Source organism: Protomyctophum parallelum (genome assembly GCF_964188405.1).
Source record: "Protomyctophum parallelum genome assembly, chromosome: 17".
In the NCBI taxonomy this organism is placed as follows: domain Eukaryota; kingdom Metazoa; phylum Chordata; class Actinopteri; order Myctophiformes; family Myctophidae; genus Protomyctophum; species Protomyctophum parallelum.
The window spans coordinates 45,297,059-45,316,219 of record NC_139719.1 but is presented as its reverse complement, the minus strand read 5'-3'; the positions used below and the strand labels follow the sequence as shown (position 1 = coordinate 45,316,219).

Below are 19,161 nucleotides of genomic sequence, written 5' to 3'. Positions count from 1 at the left end.
AGATAATGCTTAAATCCCTGTGCGGTAACTCACCTTTAGGGAGAGTGCTCGTCAGATGGTCCGTGATGGCCATAGTGAATGCAGCCAGATCAGGTTGGGATTAGGGTTGGGATTCGGAACCGGGTCCATTTCAGACCCGGTTCCGACATTGCGGATCCGGAGCCGGTTCCATCGTTTTTTTATTAACGGTTCCCCAAACGGTTCTCATCAGTCGTCATTTAGCTCCGCTGTGTCTGTGCAATGTGCATGCATGCAAGCAGAGCCTGAGGTGACGTCACCCCACCTAAAGGAGTGTGTGGGGTCGGGGAGGATACGCCCACTGTTCTGTGCATTCAGCGACCGCTCACCGCCACGGAGCGAGTGATGTCGAAGAGATCTTCAAAGTGTGGTTAACAGAGAGGGAAATGACTCTGAGGCTGAGCACGCAAAGTGGAATACATGTTATGCTATAGTTCCCTGCAAAGGTTGTTGCAACTTGTACCAGTTGCACGTCCACATTGATGAAACAACTCAAAATCAATACGCCTACACGAGTCCACAACTCACGAGAATAATCTAGGCAAATCGCGTTTGAGAGCCATGCGGAAAGCCCCCCCGCAGCTCCACCACAGCCGGCGGGGGATGAGGATGATGCAAGGCTGGTTCACTTTCCCCAGGCTAGTAACGTAATAGAAAATAAAAACTACTAATGTCTACAGAGCTTTTCATTAGGTGTATTGTACAACTGTTAATGGTGTTAATTTAGAACGCCAATGTCTCGACGTCTTTCTGTCTGATATTTTATGAATCATGCCAAATCAAATTTCTGCACTTATTTTTTACAACTTATAAGCAACTCAACTGCTTTTGATTTGGCTCTAAATTAATCGCGTGACTGTTGAGAGCCCAGCGTTTAGGTGCATATACCTCCATAGATTGATTAGCCTACTTTATAAACAGTTTGCAGAAAAAAGCACAGGAACGGTAGCCTACAGTTCAATACAAGGTCTGCTAAAAGGATTTTTTTATTCCAAGAAAGCACTATTTGTTTCCATTAGGGTAAGGGGTCCTTCATATTAAATTAATCTGAACATTAAAGACAACATTTGTCACCACAACAATATCATTATTGCAATGTGTACTGTATTTAATATACAGCAAATTGCAATATATAGAGTAAAAATGATATTGTTGTGGTGGCTAGCTGGTGGTGGTGAAGTTTAAATAATAGTGCCACCTCATACTTGTAAAGTGCATTTTCAATAATTTAATTAATTAATTTGTTTTTATTGTGTACTTGGTTAGGTTAGTTATAATATAAGCATAATTTATGTCAGAAAAAAAGGGGAAAAAATAATATTAGGATCCGTTAAGGGAACCGTTAGGAAGCGGAACCGTTAAGAGGGATCCGGGAAGGATCCGGAACCGTTAAAATCCTAACGAATCCCAACCCTAGTTGGGATGAAGCAATGACCATGTCTAACCTTTTGAAGCTGGTGGCAAAAGAGAGGGGAAGGCATGAGTGAGGAAGATACGAGCATAAGCTATCCAGCACAAGTGACGACTCAATAAACGATAAAGAATGCGTTACAACACAACTTCACTTACATGGCACTGTATGATCCGCAACCAAGGTTTGCCTGAAAATGCGAATGAGAAAAACAGGATACAGTTACGGTACTTTAAGACAATCTCGCAAAAGCCTGGATTACTTTAAAACATTTGGATATTTACCCCTGCTGCATTTGCTTCCAGGTAGATGAGGAATTCTTTGAATCTGGTGCCATTGCCCAGGTGATTAAAGACAATGTTGATGATGTAAACTGTATTTCCAGTGTTAGTAGGCTTCAGTACCACTTCTCCTATCTGCTGTGGAGAGAAAGCTGGCAGGACTTCCACCTATGTTGAGAATAGACAATGCACACACAGTAGCGTTACTCCTTATTTTTCAAAGTACGGCATCATTGTAATCAATGTGAAAACAAATACAGTAGTAGCAAACAAAACTGCGGCATTTACAGTACCTATATTTTAGAATACACAAGGCAGTTTAATTCCGCAGTAGTACGTCTATTTCATAACACAGTAAAATCAGTGGGCTTGAACTGGTACCTACCACTGAGACATTTGTCTGGTGTTGCATGATATCAGGGAGGGGTACAAAGGAAATAAAAGGCCCAAAGACCAAGTGTAGCCAGTAGGTGATGCTGATTGAATTGTCGACGCAACCGGGAACTGAAATAGACAATGAACGCATTTCAAGACTTTGCAAATAGTTCATTTTACTTGTCATGATCATTTCCGTCAGCTATGGAACGTGCAATTTGTTTAGTTGATCTGTTTTAGAACAAAAAGGACAAGCACCTTCAGTGTCATTTCGACGTAAATAGGCTGCAATGAAGTCTGAGTAGATCATTTGCATCTTGTGCCTGTCGAGAGCTGGTTGATGACCCAGAGCAGCCACTCTGCAAAGGTAAACAGGTATAAATACCAGATACAAAGTACATACATGGTAAGCATATGGATGGAAAAAGCGCTAAGCACCCAATGTAATTACACTTACAAAGACTGGTAGGTTTCACAGCTAAAGTCTTTGCTGCTGAGACAAGACAGAAACTCTCCAGATGCATGGGGGAGGAAAGGCTTAAGATTGTGTTGAAACCACTTCTGTATAAAGTGCGTATCTTTCAGCTCTTGTGGAGTAAACTGATCGACAGTGACCTCCCTGAGTACATCAAGCACAAGAGGTATGGATGGACCTTGGGGCCGGAAAGTCTGTGGACAGAAAGAAAATCTCTTCATGAGGTTTCATTGACAATGTTCAAATGCATTGACCTATTATTGTTTCAGGTGTTTAGTTATTATGAACCTACATAAATGTTGTCTATATATCCTACATACATGCAGCATGCATGCTGTAAGCATAAGCGTACAGACATGTTTGCGTGCAAACATGCACGCGTGTGCACACCCACACAGAGACAAACATATTCACACAATAATGTACATTCACATGCAAGTGTGTATATCGCTATCAAACGGCACTTTGGCTGTGAGCCATTGTCTTTACCGTGTTTGAAAGCATTTGAAGAGCATCTCCAAGATGTGCAGAGAATTTGGTGAAGAACAGCTTCCACATTTCTTTGGGGTGGTTCACGTTACCAGACAGTTTGCACTCTATGAGCAATGATAGCTGCTCTGGACTGAGTTTGACTTGCTGAAATAACAGAAAGAAATCATGAAATCAAACAGCTTTACATTGATTATGTCTGTACAAAGAGTGCAGCCATTTAAAAGAGCTACCTGAGGCAGGCATGCGTAGTGTTGAATGCTGAAATCGCAGATGGAATCGGTCATATTTCTGCCCAAGTAGCTTTCCAAGGCGGTGCTGTGAAATAGAGACAAGTACATAAGAATGAGTCAATTGGGCTAAAAAAGCTTATATTGTATATACCATGTATTCACAGTGTTGTGAGTTTGAGTCTGATTATCGACAGCTATCGCATAGTCCTCTCTTTTACGAGTTGAAATGCTAAAAACATAGAAATGATGCACCTGCATGGATAAGTAAGCACGTGTGCATGTCAAAGCATGGAGGAAATCAGGGGACACTCACCTATCGACACCACTGCACATTTGGCTTTCTGTAAGAGAGTGAGTTTGATTAATTTCAGAATTGTCTCCAATGAGAAGCAAAGAGAGGAAAGGTTGCTAGTAAACATTAAGCTACTCACCGTTGGCTGAGGTCACTTTGCACTGGGAGAAAGACAAAAACCGATATCATTAGCACAGAGTCTCCATTGACTAAACTCTTCAAATGACACATGGAAAGATATAAGCAATCGCTCACCTTTATTACCCCAATTGGTGGCCGAATCCCATGGCAACCTGAACAAAAAGCATCAGAACACAGACTTAAGCACATAGATATCAAAACGTGTAGCACATCTATGCTTGCTTGCATTGAGATATTAGATAATGCTTAAATCCCTGTGCGGTAACTCACCTTTAGGGAGAGTGCTCGTCAGATGGTCCGTGATGGCCATAGTGAATGCAGCCAGATCAGGTTGGGATTAGGGTTGGGATTCGGAACCGGGTCCATTTCAGACCCGGTTCCGACATTGCGGATCCGGAGCCGGTTCCATCGTTTTTTTATTAACGGTTCCCCAAACGGTTCTCATCAGTCGTCATTTAGCTCCGCTGTGTCTGTGCAATGTGCATGCATGCAAGCAGAGCCTGAGGTGACGTCACCCCACCTAAAGGAGTGTGTGGGGTCGGGGAGGATACGCCCACTGTTCTGTGCATTCAGCGACCGCTCACCGCCACGGAGCGAGTGATGTCGAAGAGATCTTCAAAGTGTGGTTAACAGAGAGGGAAATGACTCTGAGGCTGAGCACGCAAAGTGGAATACATGTTATGCTATAGTTCCCTGCAAAGGTTGTTGCAACTTGTACCAGTTGCACGTCCACATTGATGAAACAACTCAAAATCAATACGCCTACACGAGTCCACAACTCACGAGAATAATCTAGGCAAATCGCGTTTGAGAGCCATGCGGAAAGCCCCCCCGCAGCTCCACCACAGCCGGCGGGGGATGAGGATGATGCAAGGCTGGTTCACTTTCCCCAGGCTAGTAACGTAATAGAAAATAAAAACTACTAATGTCTACAGAGCTTTTCATTAGGTGTATTGTACAACTGTTAATGGTGTTAATTTAGAACGCCAATGTCTCGACGTCTTTCTGTCTGATATTTTATGAATCATGCCAAATCAAATTTCTGCACTTATTTTTTACAACTTATAAGCAACTCAACTGCTTTTGATTTGGCTCTAAATTAATCGCGTGACTGTTGAGAGCCCAGCGTTTAGGTGCATATACCTCCATAGATTGATTAGCCTACTTTATAAACAGTTTGCAGAAAAAAGCACAGGAACGGTAGCCTACAGTTCAATACAAGGTCTGCTAAAAGGATTTTTTTATTCCAAGAAAGCACTATTTGTTTCCATTAGGGTAAGGGGTCCTTCATATTAAATTAATCTGAACATTAAAGACAACATTTGTCACCACAACAATATCATTATTGCAATGTGTACTGTATTTAATATACAGCAAATTGCAATTTATAGAGTAAAAATGATATTGTTGTGGTGGCTAGCTGGTGGTGGTGAAGTTTAAATAATAGTGCCACCTCATACTTGTAAAGTGCATTTTCAATAATTTAATTAATTAATTTGTTTTTATTGTGTACTTGGTTAGGTTAGTTATAATATAAGCATCATTTATGTCAGAAAAAAAGGGGAAAAAATTATATTAGGATCCGTTAAGGGAACCGTTAGGAAGCGGAACCGTTAAGAGGGATCCGGGAAGGATCCGGAACCGTTAAAATCCTAACGAATCCCAACCCTAGTTGGGATGAAGCAATGACCATGTCTAACCTTTTGAAGCTGGTGGCAAAAGAGAGGGGAAGGCATGAGTGAGGAAGATACGAGCATAAGCTATCCAGCACAAGTGACGACTCAATAAACGATAAAGAATGCGTTACAACACAACTTCACTTACATGGCACTGTATGATCCGCAACCAAGGTTTGCCTGAAAATGCGAATGAGAAAAACAGGATACAGTTACGGTACTTTAAGACAATCTCGCAAAAGCCTGGATTACTTTAAAACATTTGGATATTTACCCCTGCTGCATTTGCTTCCAGGTAGATGAGGAATTCTTTGAATCTGGTGCCATTGCCCAGGTGATTAAAGACAATGTTGATGATGTAAACTGTATTTCCAGTGTTAGTAGGCTTCAGTACCACTTCTCCTATCTGCTGTGGAGAGAAAGCTGGCAGGACTTCCACCTATGTTGAGAATAGACAATGCACACACAGTAGCGTTACTCCTTATTTTTCAAAGTACGGCATCATTGTAATCAATGTGAAAACAAATACAGTAGTAGCAAACAAAACTGCGGCATTTACAGTACCTATATTTTAGAATACACAAGGCAGTTTAATTCCGCAGTAGTACGTCTATTTCATAACACAGTAAAATCAGTGGGCTTGAACTGGTACCTACCACTGAGACATTTGTCTGGTGTTGCATGATATCAGGGAGGGGTACAAAGGAAATAAAAGGCCCAAAGACCAAGTGTAGCCAGTAGGTGATGCTGATTGAATTGTCGACGCAACCGGGAACTGAAATAGACAATGAACGCATTTCAAGACTTTGCAAATAGTTCATTTTACTTGTCATGATCATTTCCGTCAGCTATGGAACGTGCAATTTGTTTAGTTGATCTGTTTTAGAACAAAAAGGACAAGCACCTTCAGTGTCATTTCGACGTAAATAGGCTGCAATGAAGTCTGAGTAGATCATTTGCATCTTGTGCCTGTCGAGAGCTGGTTGATGACCCAGAGCAGCCACTCTGCAAAGGTAAACAGGTATAAATACCAGATACAAAGTACATACATGGTAAGCATATGGATGGAAAAAGCGCTAAGCACCCAATGTAATTACACTTACAAAGACTGGTAGGTTTCACAGCTAAAGTCTTTGCTGCTGAGACAAGACAGAAACTCTCCAGATGCATGGGGGAGGAAAGGCTTAAGATTGTGTTGAAACCACTTCTGTATAAAGTGCGTATCTTTCAGCTCTTGTGGAGTAAACTGATCGACAGTGACCTCCCTGAGTACATCAAGCACAAGAGGTATGGATGGACCTTGGGGCCGGAAAGTCTGTGGACAGAAAGAAAATCTCTTCATGAGGTTTCATTGACAATGTTCAAATGCATTGACCTATTATTGTTTCAGGTGTTTAGTTATTATGAACCTACATAAATGTTGTCTATATATCCTACATACATGCAGCATGCATGCTGTAAGCATAAGCGTACAGACATGTTTGCGTGCAAACATGCACGCGTGTGCACACCCACACAGAGACAAACATATTCACACAATATGTACATTCACATGCAAGTGTGTATATCGCTATCAAACGGCACTTTGGCTGTGAGCCATTGTCTTTACCGTGTTTGAAAGCATTTGAAGAGCATCTCCAAGATGTGCAGAGAATTTGGTGAAGAACAGCTTCCACATTTCTTTGGGGTGGTTCACGTTACCAGACAGTTTGCACTCTATGAGCAATGATAGCTGCTCTGGACTGAGTTTGACTTGCTGAAATAACAGAAAGAAATCATGAAATCAAACAGCTTTACATTGATTATGTCTGTACAAAGAGTGCAGCCATTTAAAAGAGCTACCTGAGGCAGGCATGCGTAGTGTTGAATGCTGAAATCGCAGATGGAATCGGTCATATTTCTGCCCAAGTAGCTTTCCAAGGCGGTGCTGTGAAATAGAGACAAGTACATAAGAATGAGTCAATTGGGCTAAAAAAGCTTATATTGTATATACCATGTATTCACAGTGTTGTGAGTTTGAGTCTGATTATCGACAGCTATCGCATAGTCCTCTCTTTTACGAGTTGAAATGCTAAAAACATAGAAATGATGCACCTGCATGGATAAGTAAGCACGTGTGCATGTCAAAGCATGGAGGAAATCAGGGGACACTCACCTATCGACACCACTGCACATTTGGCTTTCTGTAAGAGAGTGAGTTTGATTAATTTCAGAATTGTCTCCAATGAGAAGCAAAGAGAGGAAAGGTTGCTAGTAAACATTAAGCTACTCACCGTTGGCTGAGGTCACTTTGCACTGGGAGAAAGACAAAAACCGATATCATTAGCACAGAGTCTCCATTGACTAAACTCTTCAAATGACACATGGAAAGATATAAGCAATCGCTCACCTTTATTACCCCAATTGGTGGCCGAATCCCATGGCAACCTGAACAAAAAGCATCAGAACACAGACTTAAGCACATAGATATCAAAACGCGTAGCACATCTATGCTTGCTTGCATTGAGATATTAGATAATGCTTAAATCCCTGTGCGGTAACTCACCTTTAGGGAGAGTGCTCGTCAGATGGTCCGTGATGGCCATAGTGAATGCAGCCAGATCAGGTTGGGATGAAGCAATGACCATGTCTAACCTTTTGAAGCTGGTGGCAAAAGAGAGGGGAAGGCATGAGTGAGGAAGATACGAGCATAAGCTATCCAGCACAAGTGACGACTCAATAAACGATAAAGAATGCGTTACAACACAACTTCACTTACATGGCACTGTATGATCCGCAACCAAGGTTTGCCTGAAAATGCGAATGAGAAAAACAGGATACAGTTACGGTACTTTAAGACAATCTCGCAAAAGCCTGGATTACTTTAAAACATTTGGATATTTACCCCTGCTGCATTTGCTTCCAGGTAGATGAGGAATTCTTTGAATCTGGTGCCATTGCCCAGGTGATTAAAGACAATGTTGATGATGTAAACTGTATTTCCAGTGTTAGTAGGCTTCAGTACCACTTCTCCTATCTGCTGTGGAGAGAAAGCTGGCAGGACTTCCACCTATGTTGAGAATAGACAATGCACACACAGTAGCGTTACTCCTTATTTTTCAAAGTACGGCATCATTGTAATCAATGTGAAAACAAATACAGTAGTAGCAAACAAAACTGCGGCATTTACAGTACCTATATTTTAGAATACACAAGGCAGTTTAATTCCGCAGTAGTACGTCTATTTCATAACACAGTAAAATCAGTGGGCTTGAACTGGTACCTACCACTGAGACATTTGTCTGGTGTTGCATGATATCAGGGAGGGGTACAAAGGAAATAAAAGGCCCAAAGACCAAGTGTAGCCAGTAGGTGATGCTGATTGAATTGTCGACGCAACCGGGAACTGAAATAGACAATGAACGCATTTCAAGACTTTGCAAATAGTTCATTTTACTTGTCATGATCATTTCCGTCAGCTATGGAACGTGTAATTTGTTTAGTTGATCTGTTTTAGAACAAAAAGGACAAGCACCTTCAGTGTCATTTCGACGTAAATAGGCTGCAATGAAGTCTGAGTAGATCATTTGCATCTTGTGCCTGTCGAGAGCTGGTTGATGACCCAGAGCAGCCACTCTGCAAAGGTAAACAGGTATAAATACCAGATACAAAGTACATACATGGTAAGCATATGGATGGAAAAAGCGCTAAGCACCCAATGTAATTACACTTACAAAGACTGGTAGGTTTCACAGCTAAAGTCTTTGCTGCTGAGACAAGACAGAAACTCTCCAGATGCATGGGGGAGGAAAGGCTTAAGATTGTGTTGAAACCACTTCTGTATAAAGTGCGTATCTTTCAGCTCTTGTGGAGTAAACTGATCGACAGTGACCTCCCTGAGTACTAGGGCTGTCAGAACGAATTTCATAATATGAAAGAAATTCGAATATTAAAAAAAATATATATATTCGAAAGCTAAAATTGCCATTCGAATGGAGCTTTTATCATTTATTAATTCTATTTAATATTTTTATTTTGTTTTATGTTATTTTATCCGCTCACTAAATGTATTGAGTAACGAATCTACCGCTGTGATATCTCCCCGGCCGCTTCCACTGCATGTGAAAACGTGCACGTTCACGTCTCGAGCGAATGTGGGCCGGGTTCCGGACCCCATGGCCTCGCGACCGTAATAGAGACGGCTTAGTGGCCCGGTGATAAATGAGCGGAGACTAGCCAGCTACACGAAGGTGACAAGGACCCCGATTGCAAAGGCTGAGCACGCGGTCCAAAACGTCGAAATGTCTCGAAAATATTTTCGGAGGCTCGATTTTCGTGCGTTCTAGGCGCCGTGGCCTCGCGGTACCGCCGCTAACAAGCCCGCGGTTCCGTGGGTCCTGAGCGGGCCGACGAGGGCTACTCCGCATGGTCAAGCCCGTCGCGCAGAACCCAGGCGGTACCCCCGAAAAGTTTCGAAATGTCCGGAGGAGCGGCGGCGCTTAGAGTGACCGCAATGACATGACATAATGTCCGTGGAAACACAAGCATTCGGTGGGTCTCGCGCTAGGCCTGTCGTTTTACGTTTCACGTTCACTCACTGTAAAATGCATTTGCACTATAGACAGACAACAATCTTACCGTGCTGAGTGCACTGTGCTCAATAAAACAGTTTAAACGCTATTTTGTGCGGTGAAAACCATTATTACGTGTGCTGAAACTGAAAGTACTGCTTTGTCGTTTGGAAGGGGGGGGGCCTCTAGTGGACAGAACGTGCATCGTATTATATTCTGTGTATTATTATAGGCTAAATATGAGCTAAAATAAACAATGTAAATATTCGAATATTTCCGAATATTACAAATAATGAAGCAATGAAATTCGAATTGGATTATAGAGGTGAACTGACAGCCCTACTGAGTACATCAAGCACAAGAGGTATGGATGGACCTTGGGGCCGGAAAGTCTGTGGACAGAAAGAAAATCTCTTCATGAGGTTTCATTGACAATGTTCAAATGCATTGACCTATTATTGTTTCAGGTGTTTAGTTATTATGAACCTACATAAATGTTGTCTATATATCCTACATACATGCAGCATGCATGCTGTAAGCATAAGCGTACAGACATGTTTGCGTGCAAACATGCACGCGTGTGCACACCCACACAGAGACAAACATATTCACACAATATGTACATTCACATGCAAGTGTGTATATCGCTATCAAACGGCACTTTGGCTGTGAGCCATTGTCTTTACCGTGTTTGAAAGCATTTGAAGAGCATCTCCAAGATGTGCAGAGAATTTGGTGAAGAACAGCTTCCACATTTCTTTGGGGTGGTTCACGTTACCAGACAGTTTGCACTCTATGAGCAATGATAGCTGCTCTGGACTGAGTTTGACTTGCTGAAATAACAGAAAGAAATCATGAAATCAAACAGCTTTACATTGATTATGTCTGTACAAAGAGTGCAGCCATTTAAAAGAGCTACCTGAGGCAGGCATGCGTAGTGTTGAATGCTGAAATCGCAGATGGAATCGGTCATATTTCTGCCCAAGTAGCTTTCCAAGGCGGTGCTGTGAAATAGAGACAAGTACATAAGAATGAGTCAATTGGGCTAAAAAAGCTTATATTGTATATACCATGTATTCACAGTGTTGTGAGTTTGAGTCTGATTATCGACAGCTATCGCATAGTCCTCTCTTTTACGAGTTGAAATGCTAAAAACATAGAAATGATGCACCTGCATGGATAAGTAAGCACGTGTGCATGTCAAAGCATGGAGGAAATCAGGGGACACTCACCTATCGACACCACTGCACATTTGGCTTTCTGTAAGAGAGTGAGTTTGATTAATTTCAGAATTGTCTCCAATGAGAAGCAAAGAGAGGAAAGGTTGCTAGTAAACATTAAGCTACTCACCGTTGGCTGAGGTCACTTTGCACTGGGAGAAAGACAAAAACCGATATCATTAGCACAGAGTCTCCATTGACTAAACTCTTCAAATGACACATGGAAAGATATAAGCAATCGCTCACCGAATCCCATGGCAACCTGAACAAAAAGCATCAGAACACAGACTTAAGCACATAGATATCAAAACGCGTAGCACATCTATGCTTGCTTGCATTGAGATATTAGATAATGCTTAAATCCCTGTGCGGTAACTCACCTTTAGGGAGAGTGCTCGTCAGATGGTCCGTGATGGCCATAGTGAATGCAGCCAGATCAGGTTGGGATGAAGCAATGACCATGTCTAACCTTTTGAAGCTGGTGGCAAAAGAGAGGGGAAGGCATGAGTGAGGAAGATACGAGCATAAGCTATCCAGCACAAGTGACGACTCAATAAACGATAAAGAATGCCTTACAACACAACTTCACTTACATGGCACTGTATGATCCGCAACCAAGGTTTGCCTGAAAATGCGAATGAGAAAAACAGGATACAGTTACGGTACTTTAAGACAATCTCGCAAAAGCCTGGATTACTTTAAAACATTTGGATATTTACCCCTGCTGCATTTGCTTCCAGGTAGATGAGGAATTCTTTGAATCTGGTGCCATTGCCCAGGTGATTAAAGACAATGTTGATGATGTAAACTGTATTTCCAGTGTTAGTAGGCTTCAGTACCACTTCTCCTATCTGCTGTGGAGAGAAAGCTGGCAGGACTTCCACCTATGTTGAGAATAGACAATGCACACACAGTAGCGTTACTCCTTATTTTTCAAAGTACGGCATCATTGTAATCAATGTGAAAACAAATACAGTAGTAGCAAACAAAACTGCGGCATTTACAGTACCTATATTTTAGAATACACAAGGCAGTTTAATTCCGCAGTAGTACGTCTATTTCATAACACAGTAAAATCAGTGGGCTTGAACTGGTACCTACCACTGAGACATTTGTCTGGTGTTGCATGATATCAGGGAGGGGTACAAAGGAAATAAAAGGCCCAAAGACCAAGTGTAGCCAGTAGGTGATGCTGATTGAATTGTCGACGCAACCGGGAACTGAAATAGACAATGAACGCATTTCAAGACTTTGCAAATAGTTCATTTTACTTGTCATGATCATTTCCGTCAGCTATGGAACGTGCAATTTGTTTAGTTGATCTGTTTTAGAACAAAAAGGACAAGCACCTTCAGTGTCATTTCGACGTAAATAGGCTGCAATGAAGTCTGAGTAGATCATTTGCATCTTGTGCCTGTCGAGAGCTGGTTGATGACCCAGAGCAGCCACTCTGCAAAGGTAAACAGGTATAAATACCAGATACAAAGTACATACATGGTAAGCATATGGATGGAAAAAGCGCTAAGCACCCAATGTAATTACACTTACAAAGACTGGTAGGTTTCACAGCTAAAGTCTTTGCTGCTGAGACAAGACAGAAACTCTCCAGATGCATGGGGGAGGAAAGGCTTAAGATTGTGTTGAAACCACTTCTGTATAAAGTGCGTATCTTTCAGCTCTTGTGGAGTAAACTGATCGACAGTGACCTCCCTGAGTACATCAAGCACAAGAGGTATGGATGGACCTTGGGGCCGGAAAGTCTGTGGACAGAAAGAAAATCTCTTCATGAGGTTTCATTGACAATGTTCAAATGCATTGACCTATTATTGTTTCAGGTGTTTAGTTATTATGAACCTACATAAATGTTGTCTATATATCCTACATACATGCAGCATGCATGCTGTAAGCATAAGCGTACAGACATGTTTGCGTGCAAACATGCACGCGTGTGCACACCCACACAGAGACAAACATATTCACGTGGTTCACGTTACCAGACAGTTTGCACTCTATGAGCAATGATAGCTGCTCTGGACTGAGTTTGACTTGCTGAAATAACAGAAAGAAATCATGAAATCAAACAGCTTTACATTGATTATGTCTGTACAAAGAGTGCAGCCATTTAAAAGAGCTACCTGAGGCAGGCATGCGTAGTGTTGAATGCTGAAATCGCAGATGGAATCGGTCATATTTCTGCCCAAGTAGCTTTCCAAGGCGGTGCTGTGAAATAGAGACAAGTACATAAGAATGAGTCAATTGGGCTAAAAAAGCTTATATTGTATATACCATGTATTCACAGTGTTGTGAGTTTGAGTCTGATTATCGACAGCTATCGCATAGTCCTCTCTTTTACGAGTTGAAATGCTAAAAACATAGAAATGATGCACCTGCATGGATAAGTAAGCACGTGTGCATGTCAAAGCATGGAGGAAATCAGGGGACACTCACCTATCGACACCACTGCACATTTGGCTTTCTGTAAGAGAGTGAGTTTGATTAATTTCAGAATTGACTCCAATGAGAAGCAAAGAGAGGAAAGGTTGCTAGTAAACATTAAGCTACTCACCGTTGGCTGAGGTCACTTTGCACTGGGAGAAAGACAAAAACCGATATTTATTTTATTACCCCAATTGGTGGCCGAATCCCATGGCAACCTGAACAAAAAGCATCAGAACACAGACTTAAGCACATAGATATCAAAACGCGTAGCACATCCATGCTTGCTTGCATTGAGATATTAGATAATGCTTAAATCCCTGTGCGGTAACTCACCTTTAGGGAGAGTGCTCGTCAGATGGTCCGTGATGGCCATAGTGAATGCAGCCAGATCAGGTTGGGATGAAGCAATGACCATGTCTAACCAGGGCTCGACAGTGCGACTAGGTACTCGCATTTGCGACTAAAAATATCACCGTGCGAGTTGTAAAATTAAATTTGTCGCACAGGTGCGACTACAGGATTTGACCATTCAATCGTGATAAAGAGAAGTCTCTGTCTACAGCAAGTGCACATTCTATAGTCGCGGTTCTATACCTAAATCTATATTTCTGAATGGCGGTGTCGTTCGCCAAAAAGAGCAGAGCTACAAGCTAACAACGTGTCGAGGCTCAATGCGGCGTTCATTTGGAGATCTGTCCCCATTGCTCCCACCGCCCCGCCCCGCCCCTCCCTGTGTTGCTCAGTTCTCTTCCCCACTGAGCAGCGGAGCGAACGCAACGCAGCAGGGTAGCACGGAAGACAGAAGGAGTTGCTAGGACCCCGACACGTTGAATACTAAAGTTATTTAGAAATTTTGTAATGTTAAAACATCACTTGATATAACTTTTAACCAAACGTGGGTGAAACAGCGTGCAGCCGCGCACGTAAAGAGTGCACGTGCACACGCACATGGAGTAGACTGATTGATTGGTTTACCAAAACAACCCTTGCTTAGCACCTCGCTAAAAGGGAAACTGCCCATAGATCCGAAGTCCCGTTAGTCCGAACATGCACTGCTCGGCACCGCTAAAAGCGTGTGCGCAGCGCAATACGAATGACCGACCTGGCTGGATATATTATTAGTCAGTGGCTAGCTCAGGTCCATAACTCTATTTAATGCAACGCATTAGACTAGAGCTATGGACCAGAGCTAGTCAGTGGCCTCACTGGCCTGCATAACGAGCAACGTAAAAAAGGCAAAGATCCCCCCACCACCTCCTTCCACCACGCCGAGGTGTAGCCTATGTCCGATGTTCTGTCTGAACTGAAGCAGTCAGAGCCAAGGAGAATGTTACATTACTAATTCACCATTGAGTAGCCTCTGCACTGTCTAAATGTCACAGTGGCTACGTTTACATGAGCAGTTAAATCCCCTTTTCATTCCGAATAGAAGTTCAATCCTATTAAACGTTGTTATGTAAACACCTACAAAAACTTACATCCGAATGAAAACGCTCGATGCGATCTAAAAACCATTCCGATGTCACTGGCCGGATTACTCCGATGTTCAATGTGATTGAAAGAAAATTGGACTCATGTATACACTGTTTCGGATGTAAATTAATTCTGGTCTTTCTGAGCATGCTCATTTCCATTGCGCTCCAACTCCAAGGCGCTCATAAGCCTCATATCCAAGGCGCGCCGAGGAGTTTGCACATAGAACGCGTTATTTCGTGCATTTTGTGTGTGTGTGTGTGTGTGTGTGTGTGTGTGTGTGTGTGTGTGTGTGTGTGTGTGTGTGTGTGTGTGTGTGTGTGTGTGTGTGTGTGTTCAACGGTGTCTCTCTCTCTCTCTCTCTCTCTCAAAAATAACGAGCGACCCGATACAATAATAATCAGTGTGTTGTGTGCCCTGGCCGTGCTGTAGATAATAAAGTAGGCTACACATAAAAACGAGATGATCACCTTCCCAGCGGAGAAGGGGAGGCAGCAGGTGGGGAAAAAAAGACGGTAAACATAATATGTCCGTCCCTATCCAAGCAGCAGTCTCAAAACTACTGCGGAATGAAATGATGGGATTTCAAAGTGTCGTCTTTCGTCTGAAAGTCACAATGAATGAACTGCCTATATTTTATGTGTCCAACAGATGGCGTAGTTTCACGTGAATTAACATGTATCATGTCTTCTATCACTTCTCCATATAAACACTCATTCGGAATGACCATTTCCCATGTAAACTCGCTGCAAAAAACATTACATCGGATGTATTTTATTCGGAAGTATTTATTCGGAATGATCACCCTTCATGTAAACGTAGCCACTCACATGATGGAACAGCAAGATAAAAACGGATAGTCTGTCTGTCCATCCATTCATAAAATGAATTGACTATCTATCTATCTGCAATTCTGCATACCAAACTAATAGTATCAGTATAAAAACAAATTGATTATATAGATTATATAAAAAGAATATGATATCCAGATGAATATCAATATTGTGATCATTTCTGAAAATATATTGTGATATAATATTTTGTCATATTGCCTGCCCCTACCTCATATCACTTTATTAAAGAAAAATCACACCTGTGTGAAGTGAGGGGCACTCTTATCATCATACATCATGGTTTAATTTACGTAATAATTATTGGAATTTTGACCTAATTTCTCCGTTCATTGTCAATGGAAAATATTGAGACGTGTGGGGACTAAAGCTGTATATAGGAGGGGCTACCCAGGCGAAAAATAAATATATTTAGTATACTTTTTTAAAGTATACTAAATGTACTTATTTGTACTTGAAACTATTTGAATTTAAATTGTGCTATTTTGAAACTACTTAAGTTGTACTTTTTATACTTAAGTTGCACTTAAGATGTGCTAAAACATATCTTAAATATATTTTTTCTATACTTTTTAACCCTTTTGTGACCAAAAAAATAGTGTTAAATTGAAAATATACTTCCAGTATCCCAAGTATACTTTTGAAAAGCATACTTATATTATATTTATAGTGTATTTTCGAATATATCGAGTGTATATCAAGTATTAAATAAATGCATTTAAAATATACTACCAATGTGTTAATATAATGACATTATGAACTAATGTGCTTAAAATATACTTTGTTATCTCGAATACACTATCAGATCTACTTAAACATATCTTAAATATATTTTTTCTATACTTTTTAACCCTTTTGTGACAAAAAATAGTGTTAAATTGAAAATATACTTCCAGTATCCCAAGTATACTTTTTCCGATGAGTGAAAAGCATACTTATATTATATTTATAGTGTATTTTTATAGTGTATTATAAGTGTATATCAAGTATTAAATAAATACATTTAAAATATACTACCAATGTGTTAATATAATAACATTACAAACTAATGCGCTTAAAATATATTTGATAGTATACTTGAAACTAATACAAGTATACTTCAAATTAATGACTTTTTTACTCCAAATAAAATTGAAGCATTATATATAATATATATGCAAATATATGCAAATTTATACTTTTCCAAAGTATATATATATTATATATATACTTCGGAAAAGTATACATTTGCATATATAACTCTTAATTGTAGCAACCATGTTACTATACATATGAATGGGAAAAGGGGAGAGAGACTGACTAAACCAACAGACATTTAGATTCATGGTTTTACTAACAAATCACATAAAACAACATAAATCACCAAATAACTCCACAACAAAACCCTAAACACAATTACCCATAACATAACTCCAGTATACATTCTAATATTCAAATAATAACACAAATAAGAACAATAACACACGGTCCTTGGCGCCCCAGTGTATGCTGGGAAATGGACTTCCTCTAGCCACTCCCATTTCACCTGGCAGTATTTATAGCACATTAGTACTTAATATACTTAAACTTAATATACTGAAAGTTTAGACTTGTATTGTATTTATAATGTATTAAAAATACAATCTACAAATATATTTACTTAAAATATGCTAAGAGTGCATTTAAAAATACAATCTACAAATATATTTTTAATTATTATATTAAAGTACATCTTACAATAAATGCATGTTCAGGAGAACTCGCTATGAATATATTGCTAATGGACTTAAACTATAATAATCACAAATGTATTTTTAATTATTATATTAAAGTACATCTTACAATAAATGCATATTCAGGAGAACTTGCTATGAATATATTGCTAATGGACTTAAAATATAATAATCACAAATGTATTTTTAATTATTATATTAAAGTACATCTTACAATAAATGCATGTTCAGGAGAACTTGCTATGAATATATTGCTAATGGACTTAAAATATAATAATCACCAATGTATTTTTAATTATTATATTTAAAGTACATCTTACAATAAATGCATGTTCAGTAGAACTTGCTATGAATATATTGATAAAGTGCTTAAAATATAATAATCACAAATGTATTTTTAATTATTATATTAAAGTACATCTTACAATAAATGCATATTCAGGAGAACTTGCTGTGAATATATTGCTAATGGACTTAAAATATAATAATCACCAATGTATTTTTAATTATTATATTTAAAGTACATCTTACAATAAATGCATGTTCAGGAGAACTTGCTATGAATATATTGCTAATAGACTTAAAATATAATAATCACAAATGTATTTTTAATTATTATATTAAAGTACATCTTACAATAAATGCATATTCAGGAGAACTTGCTATGAATATATTGCTAATGGACTTAAAATATAATAATCACAAATGTATTTTTAATTATTATATTAAAGTACATCTTACAATAAATGCATGTTCAGGAGAACTTGCTATGAATATATTGCTAATGGACTTAAAATATAATAATCACCAATGTATTTTTAATTATTATATTTAAAGTACATCTTACAATAAATGCATGTTCAGTAGAACTTGCTATGAATATATTGATAAAGTGCTTAAAATATAATAATCACAAATGTATTTTTAATTATTATATTAAAGTACATCTTACAATAAATGCATATTCAGGAGAACTTACTATGAATATATTGCTAATGGACTTAAAATATAATAATCACAAATGTATTTTTTATTATTATAATTAAAGTACATCTTACAATAAATGCATGTTCAGGAGAACTTGCTATGAATATATTGCTAATGGACTTAAAATATAATAATCACCAATGTATTTTTAATTATTATATTTAAAGTACATCTTACAATAAATGCATGTTCAGTAGAACTTGCTATGAATATATTGATAAAGTGCTTAAAATATAATAATCACAAATGTATTTTTTATTATTATAATTAAAGTACATCTTACAATAAATGCATGTTCAGGAGAACTTGTTGTGAATATATTGATAAAGTACTTAAAATATAATCATCACAAATGTATTTGTGATTATATGTATTTAAGTACTATTTGAAATATATTTCTCATTTAGTAAACTTATCACAAATGTGCTAAATCACAAATTAATTTATGTTCACTTATATTATATTTAACAAAAATGTACTATTAATATGATTAGAGACACTACAAGCATATATTTAACATACTTTCTGTGCTAAAAGT

At 39.2% G+C, this 19,161-nt stretch overlaps 4 protein-coding genes and 1 long non-coding RNA gene across 5 annotated transcripts; all 5 read right to left on the bottom strand.

Moving 5' to 3' along the window:
- Positions 1-787: 787 nt before the first annotated feature.
- LOC310874808 (uncharacterized protein) lies at positions 788-3,731 on the bottom strand (the record flags this gene model as incomplete). The annotated part of the gene is made up of 11 exons (XM_083787675.1): positions 3,714-3,731; positions 3,596-3,623; positions 3,283-3,367; positions 3,050-3,196; positions 2,543-2,754; positions 2,344-2,444; positions 2,096-2,214; positions 1,714-1,878; positions 1,588-1,619; positions 1,421-1,472; positions 788-805 (listed from the first exon to the last, which is right to left on the bottom strand). The coding sequence occupies exons 2-11, from the start codon at positions 3,613-3,615 to the stop codon at positions 788-790; spliced, it is 951 nt and encodes a 316-aa protein (XP_083643801.1). The 5' UTR covers positions 3,616-3,623; positions 3,714-3,731.
- Positions 3,732-4,739: 1,008 nt separating this feature from the next.
- Positions 4,740-9,268, bottom strand: LOC310874807 (uncharacterized protein; the record flags this gene model as incomplete). The annotated part of the gene is made up of 18 exons (XM_083787674.1): positions 9,105-9,268; positions 8,906-9,006; positions 8,658-8,776; positions 8,276-8,440; positions 8,150-8,181; positions 7,937-8,034; positions 7,781-7,818; positions 7,665-7,686; positions 7,547-7,574; positions 7,234-7,318; positions 7,001-7,147; positions 6,495-6,706; positions 6,296-6,396; positions 6,048-6,166; positions 5,666-5,830; positions 5,540-5,571; positions 5,373-5,424; positions 4,740-4,757 (listed from the first exon to the last, which is right to left on the bottom strand). The coding sequence occupies exons 2-18, from the start codon at positions 8,961-8,963 to the stop codon at positions 4,740-4,742; spliced, it is 1,491 nt and encodes a 496-aa protein (XP_083643800.1). The 5' UTR covers positions 8,964-9,006; positions 9,105-9,268.
- A 990-nt stretch (positions 9,269-10,258) lies between these two features.
- Positions 10,259-11,309, bottom strand: LOC310874806 (uncharacterized protein; the record flags this gene model as incomplete). The annotated part of the gene is made up of 5 exons (XM_083787673.1): positions 11,292-11,309; positions 11,174-11,201; positions 10,861-10,945; positions 10,628-10,774; positions 10,259-10,333 (listed from the first exon to the last, which is right to left on the bottom strand). Exons 2-5 carry the CDS (start codon positions 11,191-11,193, stop codon positions 10,259-10,261), a joined length of 327 nt encoding a protein of 108 aa, XP_083643799.1. The 5' UTR covers positions 11,194-11,201; positions 11,292-11,309.
- A 94-nt stretch (positions 11,310-11,403) lies between these two features.
- LOC310874805 (uncharacterized protein) lies at positions 11,404-12,916 on the bottom strand (the record flags this gene model as incomplete). The annotated part of the gene is made up of 7 exons (XM_083787672.1): positions 12,710-12,916; positions 12,511-12,611; positions 12,263-12,381; positions 11,881-12,045; positions 11,755-11,786; positions 11,542-11,639; positions 11,404-11,423 (listed from the first exon to the last, which is right to left on the bottom strand). Exons 2-7 carry the CDS (start codon positions 12,566-12,568, stop codon positions 11,404-11,406), a joined length of 492 nt encoding a protein of 163 aa, XP_083643798.1. The 5' UTR covers positions 12,569-12,611; positions 12,710-12,916.
- Positions 12,917-13,141: 225 nt separating this feature from the next.
- On the bottom strand, positions 13,142-13,751 carry LOC310874444. The gene is made up of 4 exons (XR_014570571.1): positions 13,728-13,751; positions 13,610-13,637; positions 13,297-13,381; positions 13,142-13,210 (listed from the first exon to the last, which is right to left on the bottom strand). It is a non-coding gene; the product is annotated as an uncharacterized lncRNA (long non-coding RNA).
- Between the last annotated feature and the right edge of the window lie 5,410 nt (positions 13,752-19,161).